Source organism: Eriocheir sinensis, chromosome 34 (genome assembly GCF_024679095.1).
Source record: "Eriocheir sinensis breed Jianghai 21 chromosome 34, ASM2467909v1, whole genome shotgun sequence".
Classification (NCBI taxonomy): Eukaryota; Metazoa; Arthropoda; class Malacostraca; order Decapoda; family Varunidae; genus Eriocheir; species Eriocheir sinensis.
In genome coordinates this window covers 2,261,199-2,280,321 of record NC_066542.1, presented here as the reverse complement: position 1 = coordinate 2,280,321, position 19,123 = coordinate 2,261,199, and the positions used below count along the sequence as shown (strand labels likewise).

Below are 19,123 nucleotides of genomic sequence, written 5' to 3'. Positions count from 1 at the left end.
AGCTGGTAGAATGGTCTTGTGATTTCTTCTGGAAGGGCGCGAGGTACAAGCGGGAGCGCGGGCTAAGGTGGGTTTGGAAGTGGTGGTGGTGTTAGTAGTGGGTGGCTGGGAAAGGGTGGAGGGTGAGGTGGATGGAGGGAGATGTGGTATCAGAAGTGGAGGAGGAGGCGGAGGTTGAGTTCGTGTTGGAGGTGGAAGTGGAGGATGGAGTGGTGATGAGGATAGGGAGGAGTCAAGGGTGTTGGAGGGAGAGGAAGGGAGAGCGGGAGAAAGGGGAGTGGTACTGTGGATGGAGGTGGATGGGGTAGGAAGGGAGGTGGATGGAGTAGAAGGAATGGTAAGGGTGGCGGCGGGATCAGGCGTTGCAGAGGAGTGGGGTGGTTGAGGCGAGGCAGAGGAGATCGTGTTGGAGGTGGAAGGGGAAGATGGAGTGGTGATGAGGATAGGGGAGGAGTCAAGGGTGGTGGAGGGAGAAGAGGGAGTGGGAGTGGATGAGGTAGCAAGGGAGGTGGATGGGGCGGAAGGAATATTAAGGATGGAGGCGGGTTCAGGCGAGGCAGAGGAGGAGGAGGAGGTATGTAGTTGGGTCAGAACGTCAGAATATGAGTTTGAGGAGGAGGAAGCTGGAGTAGGAAGGGCGGGGAAAGAAGAAGAAGAAGAAGAATGAGGGGTAGGGAGTTGAGGGAAGGCCATCATGGTGTCCCAGATCAACGCATTGGAGCGTTGTAGTTCCTCGTTGGTTGTTTGTAGTGCCTGAATACGTAAGTCTAAGACACAGTACCTACACATCGAGTCGCTGGCTTGGTAATGAATCGCAGCATATTTCTTTGAACAATTACAGCAATTGAGATAGTTGGACGGCATGATTACTTCTTTTTTTAATTTTTATTTACTGTTGCAAGACGATATAATTCTGTGCTTTACAGTTAAGATGAATTTTGTATCCGCGTGGACTAAGGTCAACACCTGGAGGGAGGCGGCTTTAAATCGGTCGAGTCACGCGGGAGAGTTTGAGGTGTGGCGTCTATGAGGGCCCGCACGTGTTTTCCCTCCGGGATTAAAATTCTCTGGGATTAAACTTTTCCTCCTTTTCAAAACAGGTGTGCTGGTATACGGGTCAAGCTTTGTACTTCTACGTTAGTGACAGATTTTCTACGTTAGTTAGACACAAGAAGCTCACTGTCTTTCACTGGGTGCTGTGTTAGGTCGTGCAGTTGTAATCCTACTGAGGAAAGACAGGAAACACAAAAAAAGTCGATATATAACTTAACCGCTCAGCTCAGCAGGGAAGTCCTCTCACTGTAAGGTAATCCTCGCAACACTTCAAACACTAGTTAGACGCGTCACAGCACTGAGTTAGACGTTAATTAATTAAGTTGAGTGGTGCTAAATCAGAAAAGTAAACAAGCACAGTTAGTCGTTCGATTTCTGAGAAGGCGTACGGGCCTATTTAAGTAACGGTTAATTAAAAACGTGGATGAACGGATTTCAAAAGTTGTGACGTTAAAATGTAACACACGGAGTCGATTCACACACAAAATAACAAGTGTCGTTTCACCAGACGAGGTGAAAAGCAAGGTTAAGGTTTGATGCCGCAGCAGCAGCAAGGTCAACGTCTGTCCCTTTGAGGAGGTCAGGCCATAAGGGTCTGGTGACATCTCTCCAAAGCACCTTGTGATTGGGGATGGTAGGCTGTAGATAGAGTCTGCTTAATTCCAAGTTCTGCTAGGACTGCTGCAATGAGATCGCTCGTGAAATTAGTGCCTCGGTCACTTTGAATTTCCCTAGGTATGCCAAAGGTAGTGAACAATTGGGTGAGTTTAGTTACAATTGTTTTGGCGGTGATGTTCCTTAGGGGTAAAGCTTCAGGGTATTGGGTGGTTGGACACATAACAGTGAGGATGTATTGGTTTCCTTTCCGGGTTTTGGGCAATGGGCCAACAATGTCTATAATCATCTTGTGGAAAGGTTCCTCAGGCACTTGGATGGTTTGGAGAGGATACTGAGGAATGCATTGGTTTGGTTACCCATAACCTGACAAGTGTGACAAGAATTAATCATTGCTGTAACATCCTTTCTTAGACCGGGCCAGTAAAAATCATTAAGTAATTTGTCACAAGTCTTTCTTATTCCTAGATGTCCTGCAAATTTACCATGAGCGATCTCCATGACTGGCTCTCTTAAGTTGATTGGCAATACAATTTGATGAATCTCTGCCCAAGTGGCATCGTCTGGAAGTTTAGGTGGTTTAAATAGCCTCATAAGTACTTTGTCCTGGTAATAGAAAGAAGGGGAATGTGTGATCTGATCGTTAGGAATGACTTGGGCATGGAAACGAGACAGGGTGACATCTTCTCGTTGAGCTTCAGCGAGTAATTGTTCAGAAAATACCTTGCCAAGATTTACGTTAGATGTATGGGGTGTGGTAGTTGGCAAGGGCTGAAGCGGCATCTGAGCAGTTTCTCTGGTCTGTGCACGGGTAACTGCACAACTAGGGAAGAGCTGTGGCTGCTCCTTTTCCATGTCAGCTGTGGGATTATAAGATAGTGGTGGGTCATTGGTGATAAGGGGTGGAATGACTAACTCAACAGCCAGATCATTAGCTAACAGGAAGTTAGCGTGAGGAATGGGCAAGGACTTATCACTGACAGCAACGGTCACAGTTCCCCTGACAAGCGGACAATTAAGGTGCACCTTAGCCAGAGGTACGGGGAATGTCTGGTTAAAACCCATAAGAAATACCTTCTCCCCAGTATACTTCCGTTCTACTCCTGGAAGTGCAGATATCAAGAGGATTGACTGGGCAGAGGCAGTATCCTGCATAATCTGAATAGGGCGCTCCTCAGAGTCAGTGTTGAGGGAGACAGTGCCTTGTGACCTGAAGGGTTTAAGAGGATCATCAACAGGGAGTGAATCTGAGGTTCAGTGAAGCAACAGGTTTAGAAAATGTACCTACTTTAGCCACTTTACACCTAGGGTCAGGACAGTTCTTTATGAGGTGGCCAGTTTTCTTACAAAAAGAGCAGAATATACTGGACTTTGAATCAGTATCTACAGGTCTACCATCTTTCTGAATACTTGCACCTGACTTAACAACAGGCTGAGTTTTCTTCTCTCCCGAGAATGTAGGGCGATGTACTAAGGAAAACACATCTGCTATTTGTGCAGCTTTGAGTAGGGCTGTCTCATCCTTGTCTGTGATGTGCAACATGATTGAGTATGGGATCTTACGTTTGAATTCCTCCAGCGCTGCGAGGTTTACCAGATCATCGAAAGTGGTAACTGACGCAGACTTGAGCCATTTCTTAAGAGCTCTGAGTTTTTCCGAGGCGAACTCTAAGTAGGTTTGACCAGCAGGTTTGTTCAGGTTGCGGAAGTTTTGTCGGTATCTTTCTGTGGTTACTGCATAGGCTGTAAGTATGGCATTTTTTACTACCTCATAGTCGGTGTTATCTTGTACTCTATCTAGCACGCTTAGAGCCTTCCCAGTGAGCTTTGGCTTGACGAGCCATGTCCAATCCTCTTTAGGTAACTGAAAATGGGTGGCAGAGGATTCGAACTCTCTAAAGAATGATTCAGGATCGTAATCTGAGAATTGAGGTAAAAGAGGCAGAAACTTAGTTACTTGTATCTTATTTGGTGTTTGAGAGGCGTGACCCTGATTCTGTAGTTGAAGCATTTGTAATTGATGTTCACGGTCTTTTGCTTTTTCCTCTCTTTCACGTTCGCGTTCCTCTCTTTCATGTTCGTTTCCCTCTCTTTCATATTCTAATTTCATTTGTAATGCCTGCATTTTAACTTTCTCAATTTCCAAGAGAAGCATGGGGTCTGAAGGACCTTTTGAAGCGGTTGTTTCGGACTGAGGGCTAGCTCCCTGTTCCTCTCCGATATGAGTTAGAATGAGAGTCATTAATTGATGTTTCCTGGTCTCGTGAGTGAACTGGATGCCAAAATTTGCGGCAATGTATTTGAGCTGGTCTTTAGTAACTTTCGCAACTTTAAGTTCCTCAGCAGATGGATTACCGACAAACTCTTCCGCATTGAACGGAGTATCCATAGTGGTTGTAACCGCAGTTATTTGCACGTCAATATGAAAAATAAGAACCCACAGTAGGGTTAGAGAGATGTACTGAGCGTAAATCAGAATAACTCCCGAGCTATTAACTGAACTAGTACCCAGACATGAGATTTGATAGGGGAGCGACCCCCGGAGAGATATCACTTCGACGGGTATAACGAGCCAGTGGAGAATTACCAGAGAATGCGATACCCACAATACGCAAACAAGAACTGGCAAAGGAGTACTCGTTTGAGTTTGGACTGGTCAAGTTATTATCGAGTGAGTGAATTAGATTCGGAACGTCGCTGGTTCCGTGAGAAGCGAAAGATGAGTCAGTGTAGCTTAGTGGGGAGGAAGTGCTCCACCAGGAATATTCGAATAGGCTATAGCGTAATTTAAGCACTGCGATGTACTGGTAAATGCCTCTACACCGGATCCTCGTGTAGTGAGTTTTTTTAAAGGCACAGTTAACCACACGCTCAATCACGAAGCACACACAGCAACTGAACAACACTTAAGACACAGTGAACTCTCACAGAAAAAAATTCACAGAAAAAAAAATACATATGTATCTGGGGTGAAAATACAAAAAAATATCACTGGGGTGAAAATACACACAAAAAATATTAGAGTCTGAATGCACAACGAATTTTTAGTCACAGAAGGAGTGAGATAACAATCGTTTAGCAACAAAAGCACTAACAATAGATTATTATCCTGGACAGGCCCCCAAAAATGTTACGAGCACTCAGTAGGTTGTCTAGGGGAATTTTGTTAAGTGACCGAACACTCGAACATTTAAAAGGTGGTGGAAAGAGTGAGTGAATTAGCTTAACCTTAATTTAATTTAATATAACTAACAAAACAAAAGTATATCATGAAATCCACCACCTGTGGCAAGTGAAAAGAAGTGATCTTGCCGTACGGATAATGCTTAATGCAATATTTAATGATAATACTCTAAGACAAGACAATAGTAAACTCTAATAAATGAATTCTAACACAAAACCACATGTACACAAGAAGATAGCACAAAACACGAAATACATAGCACAATAACAAATACACGAGATTCACCACCAGAAATGAGAGTCAGAGTATCACTGGTCACAAGAGTGTCGCACAGTATGCTTACAGACGAAGGAAGATGGACACCACTGCTATAAATCCTTATTCCTCGGGAGGGAAGAGGCACCTCAGCTACCTGGGAGATGACTGCTTGGGGTGGCGCGGCGAGGTATGCACGTCACCTCGCAATAGCCCGAGGTTGCGTCAGTTGTAGGTTCAGTGAAGCAAGCCGGCGAGATCTCGAATCAGTGCCGGGTATTTTCCCGAGCTGAGAGGATAAGAAGTAACCAGCAGTGGGAGTGTTTGGGACAACAAGTAATAGCCCAGTAATATGTAGGGGAGAGTGCGAGGCTTGTGATAATATATATATATATATATATATATATATATATATATATATATATATATATATATATATATATATATATACACACACACACACACACACACACACACACACACACACCAAACAAACAAACACAGACACAGTAGTTTAGTCCTCACATAAAAAGAAACATGTAAACAGTATAAAAATCATACAAAGCCCAGCAACCAAGTTGGTCCCAAGCCTGAGAGACTTAACATACCAGGAAAATGCTAGACTGGTAGGGCCTGCAGTGCTCAGTATTTAGTACAGTGTTCAGGGTGATGCAGGGAGTGGATAGAATTAAATGAATGATGACATAGATGACATGAAAAAGAGTTTTAAAAAAATTTGAAAAATATCAAGAAATACAACTTATCCATAGGATGCATTGATCAGTGGATCAGCCTGGATGGCGGCTGTCAAATCCCGAAACTTAAATGAGTTTTAAGCTACGTATGAACTATTGAGACTCAAAGACGGGACCCCACGCAGGCAGCTCTTTGCCTGTATATCACAACTAGATATATACACTTCAGTAAAGCAGGATCTACCTCTCTCGTTTTGACTTATTAAAATCAGCAGCATATATATATATATATATATATATATATATATATATATATATATATATATATATATATATATATATATATATATTTATATATATATATATATATATATATATATATATATATATATATATATATATATATATCAGTACCAATAATGTTCCGGGAAGGAGCCCACGGGAGAAGCTTGAGTTGGCCAAAGTCGCCAGAAAGCAAGATGTATTTTCTCAGAGTGGTGATGGCGGTAGAGGTAAAACAGGAGTATCAGCAGCCGTTTTACCATAGCAGCACTATCTGAAGAACAAATACTCCGCTGAGCAGGTACACGTTGACCCATGAGTCCAACTGGTTTCCAGATACACCTGCGGAATAAAGCAAAACACTGATATCCGTCCCTGTGTAGTATTTTATTATGTTAGGGCAATGCTTGAGCTCTAGAAATCTACAGCATTTATTTCCCATATTTTATGTCTGTGAGTAGTTGAAGAAAGGCTACTGCCATCGTAAAAAAAAAATATATATAAAAAATCGTAAATCATACAACAGGCCGTTGTTAAAAAGTTAGGTATATCCATTACAGGAAGCATCCATCCATTTGGTGATCCTTCCCTCACTAAAAGATTAAATACCTTCATACATGTAGTGGACACTGAGAGGAAGAATGGGGATAGGGTCCATAAAAAAAAAGCAAAGATTACAGGCAAAGTCCGTTATACAAAAGAAAGCATTCCTGGACACAGAAACGTGTATATAGTGATTTTTTTGCATATCGATCCTATTACAATATGGGTTAAAAATAGACGACATGTCACTGACTAGCCTGGTGAACAAGCCTACAACTTTGCTCTCCTCAACGACCTAAACTCTAGAGCAGTTGGTTCAGCACTCTACACGTATTCCCGACCGCCTTGGAGACCGGCCCAACATACTAGACCTCTTCTTTACTTCTAACCCTTCTGCTTACTCTGTCAAACTGTTCCTTCCGTTGGGCTCCTCCGATTCACAACCTTATTTCTGTATCCTGTCCTATTGCTCCTCTACATACTCTGGACCCACCGAAGAGGCGATGCTTCTGGCATTTTGCTTCAGCTCAGTGGGACGACCTGAGGATGTACTTTTCAGATTTCCCATGGAATGACAACTGCTTCCAGAATAGAGACCCCTCTGTGTGTGCCCAGCGCATTACAGAGGTGATTGTCTCTGGAATGGAGGCATACATTCCACGTACTTTCTCTACTCCTCATGCTAAAAAGCCTTGGTTTAATCACGCTTGTTCTCATGCTGTCAAAGATAGAGAGGCAGCTCACAAAAGGTACCAGAGCCTTCGAACTCCCACTAACCATGGTCTTTACATTTCAGCCCGGAATCATGCCAAATCTATTCTTCGACTTATCAAAACCTCTTTCATACATAGCAAATGTCAAAACCTTTCAAGAAGAGTGTATCCAGACACCTCTCCACCCGAAACTGACTTCTCTATTAGCTACTCTTTACTTTTTACTTTTGTGGGTGCGGCGAGTAGTGGGCTTTTTTTTGTACTCTTTTTGTTGCCCTTGAGCCGTATACTTTGATGTAAATATATATATATATATATATATATATATATATATATATATATATATATATATATATATATATATATATATATATATATATATATATATATATATATATATATATATATATATATATATATATATATATATATATATATATATATATATATTTTTTTTTTTTTTTTCTCTCTCTCTCTACAGCAGAGTCAGTTCTAGGGCATATAAAAAAGGTAACAAATAAAAAAAAAAAAAAAAAAAAGCCCGATACTCACTGCTCCTAAAAAGAGTTAGAGAAGTGGCCGAAAGATAGGTCAATTTCGGGAGGAGAGGTGTCGTGATACCCTCCTCTTGAAAGAGTTCAAGTCGTAGGCAGGAGGAAATACAGATGAAGGAAGATTGTTCCAGAGTTTACCAGCGTGAGGGATGAAAGAGATGCTGGTTGACTCTTGCGTAAGGGATTTGGACAGTAAATTGATGAGCTTGAGTGAAAAGTCGTGTGTGGCGAGGCCGGAGGAGGGGGGGAGGCATGTAGTTAGCAAGTTCAGAATAGCAGTCAGCATGAACATATCGATAGAAGATAGAAAGAGAGGCAACATGGCGGCGAAATTTAAGAGGTAGAAGACTATTAATAAGAGGAGGAGAGCTGATGAGACGAAGAGCCTTAGACTTCACTCTGTCCAAGAGAGCTCTGTGAGTGGAGTCCCCCAACACGTGAGATGCATACTCCAAACGAGGGCGGACAAGGTCCCTGTAAATGGATAGCAACTGTGCAGGGTAGAAGAACTGGCGGAAACGGTACAGAACGCCCAGCCTAGAGGAAGCTGATTTAGTAAGAGATGAGATTATGAAGTTTCCATTTGAGATTTTGAGTTAAGGATAGACCGAGGATGTTTAGTGTTGAAGAAGGTGATAGCTGAGTGTTGCCAAAGAATAGGGGATAGTTGTTTGGAAGATTGTGTCGAGTGGATAGGTGGAGAAACTGTGTTTTTGAGGCATTGAAGGACACCAAGTTCTTCTTGCCCCGATCGGAAATAATAGTAAGGTCTGAGGCTAAGCGTTCTGTCGCCTCCAGCCTGAAATCATTTAGTTCCTGTTGGGTGGGTCTTCTATTAAAAGAAGTTGAATAAGTAGAGTCATCGGCGTAGGAATGGATAGGACAGTTTGTTTTGGAAAGAAGATAATCAATGAACAACAGAAAGAAAGTGGGAGATAGGACAGAACCCTGCAGAACACCACTGTTAATAGGTTTGGGGGAAGAACAGTGACCGTCTACCACAGCAGAAATAGAACGGTCAGAGAGGAAACTGGAGATAAAGGTACAGAGAGAAGGATAGAAACTGTAGGAGGGTAGTTTGGAAAGCAAAGATTTGTGCCAGACCCTATCAAAGGCTTTTGATATGTCCAGCGCAATAGCAAACGTTTCACCGAAACGGCTAAGAGAGGATGACCAAGAATCAGTTAGGAAGGCAAGCAGATCACCAGTAGAATGCCCCTTGAGGAGCCCATACTGGCGATCAGATAGAAGGTAAGAAAAGGATAGATTCGAAAGCTTTAGATAGACAAGAAAGCAAAGCTATAGGACGGTAGTCTGAGGGATTGGAACGGTCACCCTTCTTAGGCACAGGCTGTATGAAGGCATACTTCCAGCAGGAAGGAAATGTAGATGTTGACAGGAAGAGGCGAAAGAGTTTGACCAGACAGGGTGTCAGCACGGAAGCACAGTTTTTAAGGACAATAGGAGGCACTCCATTAGGTCCATATGCCTTCTGAGGATTGAGGCCAGAGAGGGCATAGAAAACATCACTCTTAAGAATCTTAATAATAGGCATAAAGGAGTCAGAGGGGGGATGAGTAGGAGGAATATGCCCAGAATCGTCCAGAGTGGAGTTTTTAGAGAAAGTTTGAGAGAAGAGTTCACCCTTAGAGATAGATGAGACGGCGGTGTTGCCGTCAGGACTAAGGAGAGGAGGGAAAGATGAAGAAGTGAAGTTGGAGATGTTTTTGGCTAGATGCCAGAAATCACGGGAAGAATTAGAAAAAGCAAGGTTTTGGTATTTTCTATCAATGAAGGAGTTTTTGGTAAGTCGGAGAATAGATTTGGCACGATTCCGGGCAGAAATGTAAAGGTCATGGTTGGCGGGAGTTCGAAGGCTCTGGTACCTTTTGTGAGCTGCCTCTCTATCTTTGATAGCACGAGAACAAGCGTGATTAAACGAAGGCATGAGGAGTAGAGAAAGTACGTGGAATGTATGCCTCCATTCCAGAGGCAATCACCTCTGTGATGTGCTGCGAACACACAGCGGGGTCTCTATCCTGGAAGCAGTAATCATTCCATGGGAAATCGGAAAAGTACATCCTCAGATCGTCCCACCGAGCTGAAGCAAAATGCCAGAAGCATCGCCTCTTCGGTGGGTCCAGAGGGTGTACAGGAGCGATAGGACAGGATACAGAAATAAGGTTGTGATCCTCACCTGGTGGGCTTCCCAGAACCCGGTAGACACAGGGCCCAAAAAAGAAGCCGCACTCTGCTGATGCGCCAGCCCGACTAGTTCAGTAATCTCCGTACATACAAATACATGTGCTATAGACAGAGCTGGAATTGTGCATCATGTGCAGCAAAGTAAATAATCAATTAATAATATGTAAATGAACAAACTAAAATGTAAAAAGTCTGTCACCGAGATGGCTTTGAATGCCGATAGTGAATTAGCTGAAACAACATGCTGGGGAAGAGTTCCACAGCGAAATACCTCTGACGTTGAAGAACCTCTTATGTGTGCAACCTTATATTGATGGCCTCTTGTGGTGCCTAGAGGTGGACTGACAAACATATCCTCGGGGGCAATAGCACAGAAACCGTGAAATATTTGCCAATACTTTACCATGTCATGTCGTAGCAGCCGACCATGGACAGAGTACAAGTCCAAAGCCTTCAGTCTCTGGGAATAACTTAGATGCTCCATACCTCTAATGTTCCTGGTCCAGCATCTCAGCACTGACTCAAGTGAGTTGAGATCAGTAATATATCCCAGATTCCACACAGCTGAACAATATTCAAGTAAAGGCCGAATGTGCGTCACATAATAGGGACAAGAAAGGAAGCATCGCGGTTAACTGTAGATTTAAGTAGATTTTGAGCCATGCCACCTGCTTTCTGGACGACGTTCTGTATGTGCTGGTGAAATTTCAAGGAAGAATCGACATTAACCCCAAGGTCCATTGCAGAATCTTTAACTGGAATAGGAATGCCATTTAGATAATACATACCAGAGGCCGGTAAACCCGACAAGTCCACGGTCCGCCTCTGGAATTTGACAACTACACATTTATTAATGTTCATGGATAAACCCCAAGACAATGCAACTTTGTAAAGATTATCAATATCTCTTTGACAAGAAGCCATGTTTTGGTGAGCAGTATGCACACAGTTAGTCTCAATTGAAATATACAATTTAAGGTCATCAGCAAAATTTTTTGTATGGGAACTAATGTCATGAGTAAGAAAGTTAATATATAGAAGAAATAGAAGTGGACCAAGAACTGAACCCTGGGGCACTCCACTGACCACATCGCAAGGACGACTCAACTGACGATCGACTACAACATTCATAACCCGAGATTTTAAAAACTCCCTTATCCAGCCCAAAAGCTTGCCTGTAATACCCAATTTTCTAAGCTTATCCAACAAAATGTCATGACATACAGTGTCGAAGGCCTTAGAGAAGTCAAAAAGAATGAGATCAACATTTTTACCCTGGTCCATGGCACAAGTAACATCACTGTATGTCCGCAGCAGCTGGTCCTCTGTGGATCTGCCTGGACGAAAACCAAACTGCTCATTACACAAAATGTTATTACTTGTGGCATAATAAAAAATAAATTTACATGATATACGCTCAAGAGATTTCACACAGACTGATGTCAGCGACACTGGTCTATAATTTAAAGGATCATGTCTAATCCCCTTCTTAAACATTGGCACAATCAAGAACCTCTTCCATATGGATGGTAGAGTGCATGTGTCCAGAGAAGATCAGAAAATGAGCCATAAAGGGTAAGAAAGTTCATCTTTGCAAGATTTAAGCAAACAAGAATGGAGCTCGTCTGGTCCCATTGACGACGACACATCGAGATCTGAAAGTACAGCAATGACAGAATCCAATGAGATATCAATGTGTCCAATGCTCCCATCAAAGACCTGGTGAGGCTCAGGATGATCAGGAATTTCCTGCACATAAACTGAGGAAAATGCCGCAGCGAAAATATTAGCCATGCCCTCTGCCTGGTTGATGACATTACCATTGTCTGACATTAGTGGACCAACTCGAGGTTTGCCCACCTTCTTCTGGCGTATATATGAATGAAAAACCTTTGAGTTGTGTAAAGATTTGTCTACAATTGACGCTTCATACTCCGTCTGCTTTGCTAAGGTAAAATTCCGATACTGGAGGTTAGCCGCCTGAAAAAGACTTAATGCATAGTGGCCTCACTAGAATTCCTTCCTAAACGAGAACGTATTGTCTTGTATTGTATCCACAGCATATGGCGTCTCCTCTTCAAAGCTTGAGGCGGGCGAACCTGCCATTTAGAGGAACGAGCACCTGCCTTGATGGTAGAGGAGGGAATGTATCTATCAATTAAAGGCATCAAAATATTAAGGAAACGTGAAAACATCTGTTCGACATTAAGGTGTAGAAATTCCAAGTCCCAATCAACAACAGACAAGTGGCTACTTATCTGTTGGTATTTACCCTTATGCCAGAGTCTATGACTACATGACATTTGGGATCCCGAAATATCCTGAAAAATGTAACTACAAAGTGTTGGGCTGTGACTACAATTAGGGAAGGGAGGAAGCACCCGTATCTCACCAACTCTGTCACTCTCACTAGTTAGAATAAGGTCTAGTGTGTTGCCAGAAGGGAGAAATGTCGGCTCAGTAACCCACTGAGTAAGCCCAAGAATATTAAAACAATCATAGAATTGGCGATCCCTGAATGATAACCCAAATGAAACCAAATCCCTTTCCCAATGAATTGAAGGCAAGTTGAAATCACCCAACAACACTACATCCTTACCCAAGCAAAATTCATAAAGAAAGTTAAGAAGTTGTTCATCATCCCCAAAAGTGTTAGAAGGTGGACGATAAATAGTAACAATATACAAATCATAATCTGAAAAGTAGGCCACTACCACATTAGGTACTTGAACAATTATCTCCGTGAAGCTGAGATACGATCTCAAATACATACAGACCCCGTGCTTGTGTATATTACCTAAAACATCCTTCCTTAACAACACATAATTAGGAATATCAACAAATGAACTAGGGGTAGAAGAAAGCAGCCACGATTCACTAATACCCAAAACAGAAACATCATGATCCTGCAAAAAAGAATTCAAATAATTAGTTTTATTTACAATTGAATTAACATTAGCATGTGCAATATACAATTTAGTAACACCACCACAGGTACCATCACCCAGAGACCCATCTAACGAGGCAAAAAATTAGCCAGGGTCCGTGACTGTGGGGTCTCAAGCTCTGAGACTCATCAGCAGGAGCCCAACGGAGAGAACAGTTTGACAGAGTAAGCAGAAGGGTTAGAGGTAAGAAAAAGATCTAGTATGTTGGGCCGGTCTCCAAGACGGTCGGGAATACGTGTAGGGTGTTGAACCAACTGGTATAGGTCACTGAGGAGAGCAAAGTTGTGGGCTTGTTCACCAGGCTGGTCAGTGAAAGAGGATGAAAGCCAAAGCTGGTGGTGAACATTAAAATCTCCCAAGATGGAGATTTCAGCGAAGGGAGAGTGGGTCAAGATGTGCTCCACTTTAGAGTTCAAGTAGTCAAAGAATTTTACATAGTTAGTAGAGTTAGGTGAGAGATAAACAGCACAGATGTATTTAGTAGTAGAATGACAATGAAGTCTTAGCCAGATGGTGGAAAATTCTGAAGATTTAAGGTCTGTATATATATATATATATATATATATATATATATATATATATATATATATATATATATATATATATATATATATATATATATATATATATATATATATATATACAGTAAAACCCTTATAGCTCGGCACTGTATAACTCGGAGTTTGATATAACTCGGCAATGCAACGAAGTATTCATTAGATAATTAAATTTCGAATTCAAACAAATATCGTCATATTGCCGAGTTTTAACCACATCCTCTCGTCTACACTCGGCATGCCTCACCCACATTTTCTTAGAAAGTGTATCCACACTTGGGGCACCTCACTCTTCAGCACTCTCTAATTTAACTCGGTATGTTGCCGAGTTATCTCCATATCTCGCTATTTGTCTATTAAAGACATATACCATCACTATCCCTGCCTGCTCCTAAAACACCCACATGTTGTCTGCTTGGACTACATGACTACAGAAGCCCCTTTATTTCTATGTGTTGATTTAAGCGTTTACTGTGCTGTGTAGTGAAGTGGGGGTTTTTTCTTTAATTTTGACTATATGCAATAGGGGGGAAGGGGAATGAGGGATTTGTATAACTCGAAACATTGAATAACTCGGCAAAGCTGTTAACCCCTATCATGCCGAGTTATGAAGGTTTTGCTGTGTGTGTATATATATATATATATATATATATATATATATATATATATATATATATATATATATATATATATATATATATATATATATATATATATATATATATATATATAAATATATATATATATATATATATATATATATATATATATATATATATATATATATATATATATATATATATATATATATATATATATATATATATATATATATATATATATATATATATATATATATATATATATATATATATATACATATATATATATATATATATATATATATATATATATATATATATATAAATATATATATGTATATATGTATATATATATATATATATATATATATACATATATACATATATAAATGAATTGTATAAATTTCATAACACGACATTGTTTCTTTCCGAGGATGTAGGCGATAATGCGCGATAACAGTTACTCCGAAGGTTGTCCTTACTCCGAAGGCTAGATTTGACAGCGCTCTGTCCAAGGGACTCCTCGAGCGTGATCCGCCCAACCGGTCAACATAGCTGAGTCTAACCATAGTACCATTGTCAGCGACCTTGCCAACCTCTATACCTACCGCGAAGATGATCAGCACGACTAAAACGGCAGGTAAAACTTACCTGCAAGGGGTAATGCTTGGCTGGATTGCAGATTGTGCGAGTCGGGGACAGTGAGGGTAATGAAGGTGCTGTGTGGCCGCGCGTGGGGACCCATGCTGATTCTGCATTCTGCCCGCACACGGCCTCCTGCTGCTGCCACCTGCCATACCCCAAACCTGATACTTAATTTGTAGATGTGACTTTAGTCAATCACGCAGTGATGTGGATAAACTCTTTAAAGTCCTTCAACATAGGTAACCGAACCATCTAAATGTATTAGACATGTAGTACACTTCAAATAATTACAATTACAGAAGTGCTAGACTCGATTCATATTCATATTCAACACTTTAAAAGTCATTGGACTTCATTCATGGTTCTTATCTAAAATCACGGATAACTTTCACTTATGAAAGAGGAACATAGGAAAAACAAACACTTTTCCTATAATATATACAAGTTTTGAATAAATATTTTTCTCTGTGGTAACGAAACCTTACCCGTTCGGCAGGAAGGTGCAGCGCGACGCCTGGCGCGTGCTGAGGGCGGCGGGCGGGAAGCGACCTCAACAGATCTGTGGCAACCTGCAAACCGTCGCAAAGTACATTGTGATAAAGCCGAGGAGTTCATCGCGTAAACAAAATTCACAAAGAGTCATCAAGGGTTAACTGAAGAGTTGTACAACCTGACATACTGGTAGATGTGCCACTATAGACAAAACAAGACCAATTTTACTTTGAGACGAGCATTGTGATAGCACAAGAACACTTCATCACGACAAATTATTTCGCCAGAATCATATTTTACTTCGATCTGAAGATAAATTGGAACACATCATTGAATAAGATTTATATTAGTCATTATTAAGTAATTTGAGAGAGAGAGAGAGAGAGAGAGAGAGAGAGAGAGAGAGAGAGAGAGAGAGAGAGAGAGAGAGAGAGAGAGAGAGAGAGAGAGAGAGAGAGAGAGAGAGAGAGAGAGAGAGAGAGAGAGAGAGAGAGAGAGAGAGAGAGAGAGAGAGAGAGAGAGAGAGAGAGAGAGAGAGAGATTTACATAGAAATACATACCACACAGACCTTATGGTCCAGACTAGGTGGTCTGTCCTTAAACCTAAATGATTCTACATTAATCAGATGGCTCCAAATATTAATATTAAGTTGAAGGAAGTGTCAGTCAAGCTTGTTTTTTATTAAAGGAGTCAATCGTGTTACACTGGACCACTGAAGGTGGGAGCTTATTCCATTCTCGCACTACAACGTTGGTGAAGAAAATTTGGTGCAGTCTGAATTTACTTGTTTACATTTAAGTTTTGTGCCATTATTCCTAGTTCGCAAAATGTCATCGATCATAAACAATTTTGATTTGTCCACATTCGTAAAGCCATTAAGTATTTTAAAACATTCGATCAGTTTTCCTCGGAGGCAACGTTTCTCAAGAGAGAACATGGAGAGGAGAGCCTCTCGTCGTAAGGTTTGTTGTGCAAGGAAGGGATAATTTTTGTTGCCCAACGTTAAATACCTTCTAATTTAGCATGGTGGTGAGACCAAAACTGTACCGCATATTCCTAGTGGGGTCTGACTGAACTATTGTAAAGCGGAAGTATTACTTCTTTATTTTTTATAAAAAGTTTCTTTTAATGGAAGTCCAACATTCAGTTCGCGTTCTTTGCTGCATCGATGCATTGCTGTGAGAATTTGAGGTTTGACGCGATTTTGACACCCAGGTCCTTGACGCATTGAACGCTTTTGAGTTTGACGCCGCGCATTTTATAATCGAACTTCTTATTTCTTGTTCCAACTTTAAGGACCTGGCACTTACCTACATTAAAGGGCATCTCCCATCTATCAGACCAAGCTGAAATTTTATGCAAATCATCTTGGAGGCTTTGTCTATCTTCGTCAGTGAGAACCGAGTTACCAATCTGCAAATTTACTAACGAGATTATTGATTCCAACATCCACATCGTTGACGTAAATAATGAAGAGCACTGGGCCGAGAACCGAGCCCTGGGGGACGCCACTAGGGACTGTTAAATCCGTCGATCATCACTCTTTGTTGTCTGTTGTTCAACCAATTCGCGATCCATTGCTGTACTTGACCGTCAATACCTAGTTACTTAATTTATAATGTAATTTATGATGTGGAACTTTATCAGACGAAACGAGAGAGAGAGAGAGAGAGAGAGAGAGAGAGAGAGAGAGAGAGAGAGAGAGAGAGAGAGAGAGAGAGAGAGAGAGAGAGGTGGGGGAGGCGTTTAAGAGTGCCTTGCATTGGCTGTTATTCTCTCATATTCAGGAAAACATAAACTTTAAAGAAAAAAGTGATAAATCACTGGAAAATCTAAGATTTGTAAGAATATGACATCTTGTACTGCAAGGCTGACTAACCTCAAATAAGCAGTCTAAATTATATCGCTTTGCAGCTGTAATGTGCCTGTGTTCCGGAGGATCCTTGTATTCTCTGTGACTATACTGTGCTTGACCCTGAATGGCTGGGATGCGGTCATGTAGGTTCAAGTATCGTTACCGTTTATAATGCTCTCGAAAGGGGACCGGACATAATGTAGTAGATGCGAGGTTTGACGTGTGTGGAAGTAGAGGTTCCCAGGACGACATGTAGAATCACGCGCTAGATCCATACAGAAGGATATGCAGCACTACAAGACTCCTCACAGTACTGCTGGCAACCAATTTGTGATCTTATTATTACCAAGTGATAGCTAATAGTTATCACCAGAGTGTGCCATATTGCACAGCCCACTGCAAGCAGGGCGGCTACATAACGCATGGAGCCAAAAGCAGAACTTGGTGTTCGGAGTAAGGGTAAAATATTCACCATTAGTTGGTTATAGCAGTTGGTCCAGCAATCCAGCAAACAAAGAGACGTTTCCTTTTGTAAGATGTGCTGGGGGTTCTGAGAAGACTAGAAAAAAAATAACGTATGAATGAATAAAAAAAAATGAATGAAGGATAAGCTGAGTGAGAATTTTGGATAACTTAATTAAACGAGCAAAACAACCACCAGAACAGACTAAAAAGAAAATGAGTGAATAAAAGGGGGAGCAAAAGGAGGAGACTGCGAAACTGTCAGACTGCAAAACGGTTGCAGTTATTTGGTGGAGGAAAACAAAGAACTGCGTTGAGTTTGGCAACAAGAACGTGAAAGTATGTGTTAAAGAACTGGCAGCTGGAAAAGAGGAAATGCCGACATGCCTTGAGGAGGATCCATCAAGTCAACACCATGAAAGAAAATGGCAACAAGGAGACTGACGAGATGACGTGGCCAGTGGCCGTCGACAGAGGGTCAGAGAGATCATTGGTGATCTAAAATGTAGTCAGTCATCAGCAGCTTCCAATCAAGGACGTCACGCCGGTTATGCAATAGACACTGCATGAAGAGCATGATCAAGTGAAGGCGGAGCTCGGACTGAGAAACATTACATGGATCCCTTCTTGATGACCCATTCATCCTGTTCAAATAACGTCGCCGGTATCTGAATCTCCGTGTGGGGAAGGTATCGGAAACGCTGCCTATGCGGTTTGAATACCGGCCGAATTATTTCATCTTGTCCTAGCATGTATTGTCAATAATAATAATAATAATAATAATAATAATAATAATAATAATAATAATAATAATAATAATAATAATAATAATAATAATAATAATAATAATAATAATAATAATAATAATAATAATAGTAATAATAATAATGATGATCACAACAACAACAACAACAACAGCAACAACAGCAGCAGGTAGGTGCTGAGGAAAACACGGACTAAGAAGCTATTACTTAATGCGTTTATTCCTAACTAATTCAGCCCGCAAAAGGGGTAGAGCAATCGGTTCCAACCCGGTGTTTCTTTCCCCACTTACTGTGACGGAAAGGAACTAAAAATTAGGTTAAATGGTCCAGGTACATTTGATTAATTAACCTACATTGAGGGGAACCTCCGCCTCTTACTCCTGAACGCGAAATTCTTTTTCGCTCCTCAAAATGATTTTGTCATATATATTATTGTTATAATGTAATATTAAAAACCTGAAAGTTTGATAAAATTTGGACGAATAGCTTTCGATTTATTCTTAAAAAAACATCTTGATTCTTTGCGACACTCCTCTGTTAACGGTTATACGCCCTTGGCTTCACAAAATATTTATACCCAATGCTACAATTTGTCCGTAAAATAGTTGGAATATGTATCATCATTTACATGAAAAATATAATAACTCAAAGATTATTTTTCGCCTCGATACGGAGAAAAAATATATAAAATCGTGACT

At 41.0% G+C, this 19,123-nt stretch overlaps 1 protein-coding gene across 1 annotated transcript in view; it reads right to left on the bottom strand.

Moving 5' to 3' along the window:
• Positions 1-6,222: 6,222 nt before the first annotated feature.
• Positions 6,223-19,123, bottom strand: part of LOC127006887 (uncharacterized) — a 31,084-nt gene continuing 18,183 nt past the window's right edge. Inside the window, exons 5-7 of the mRNA XM_050877219.1 lie at positions 15,337-15,420; positions 14,858-14,996; positions 6,223-6,426 (exon numbers count right to left, since the gene is read on the bottom strand). Of these exons, the coding sequence (XP_050733176.1) occupies positions 6,341-6,426; positions 14,858-14,996; positions 15,337-15,420 (309 nt within the window). The 3' untranslated portion in view covers positions 6,223-6,340. The remainder of the gene's footprint in view (positions 6,427-14,857; positions 14,997-15,336; positions 15,421-19,123) is intronic.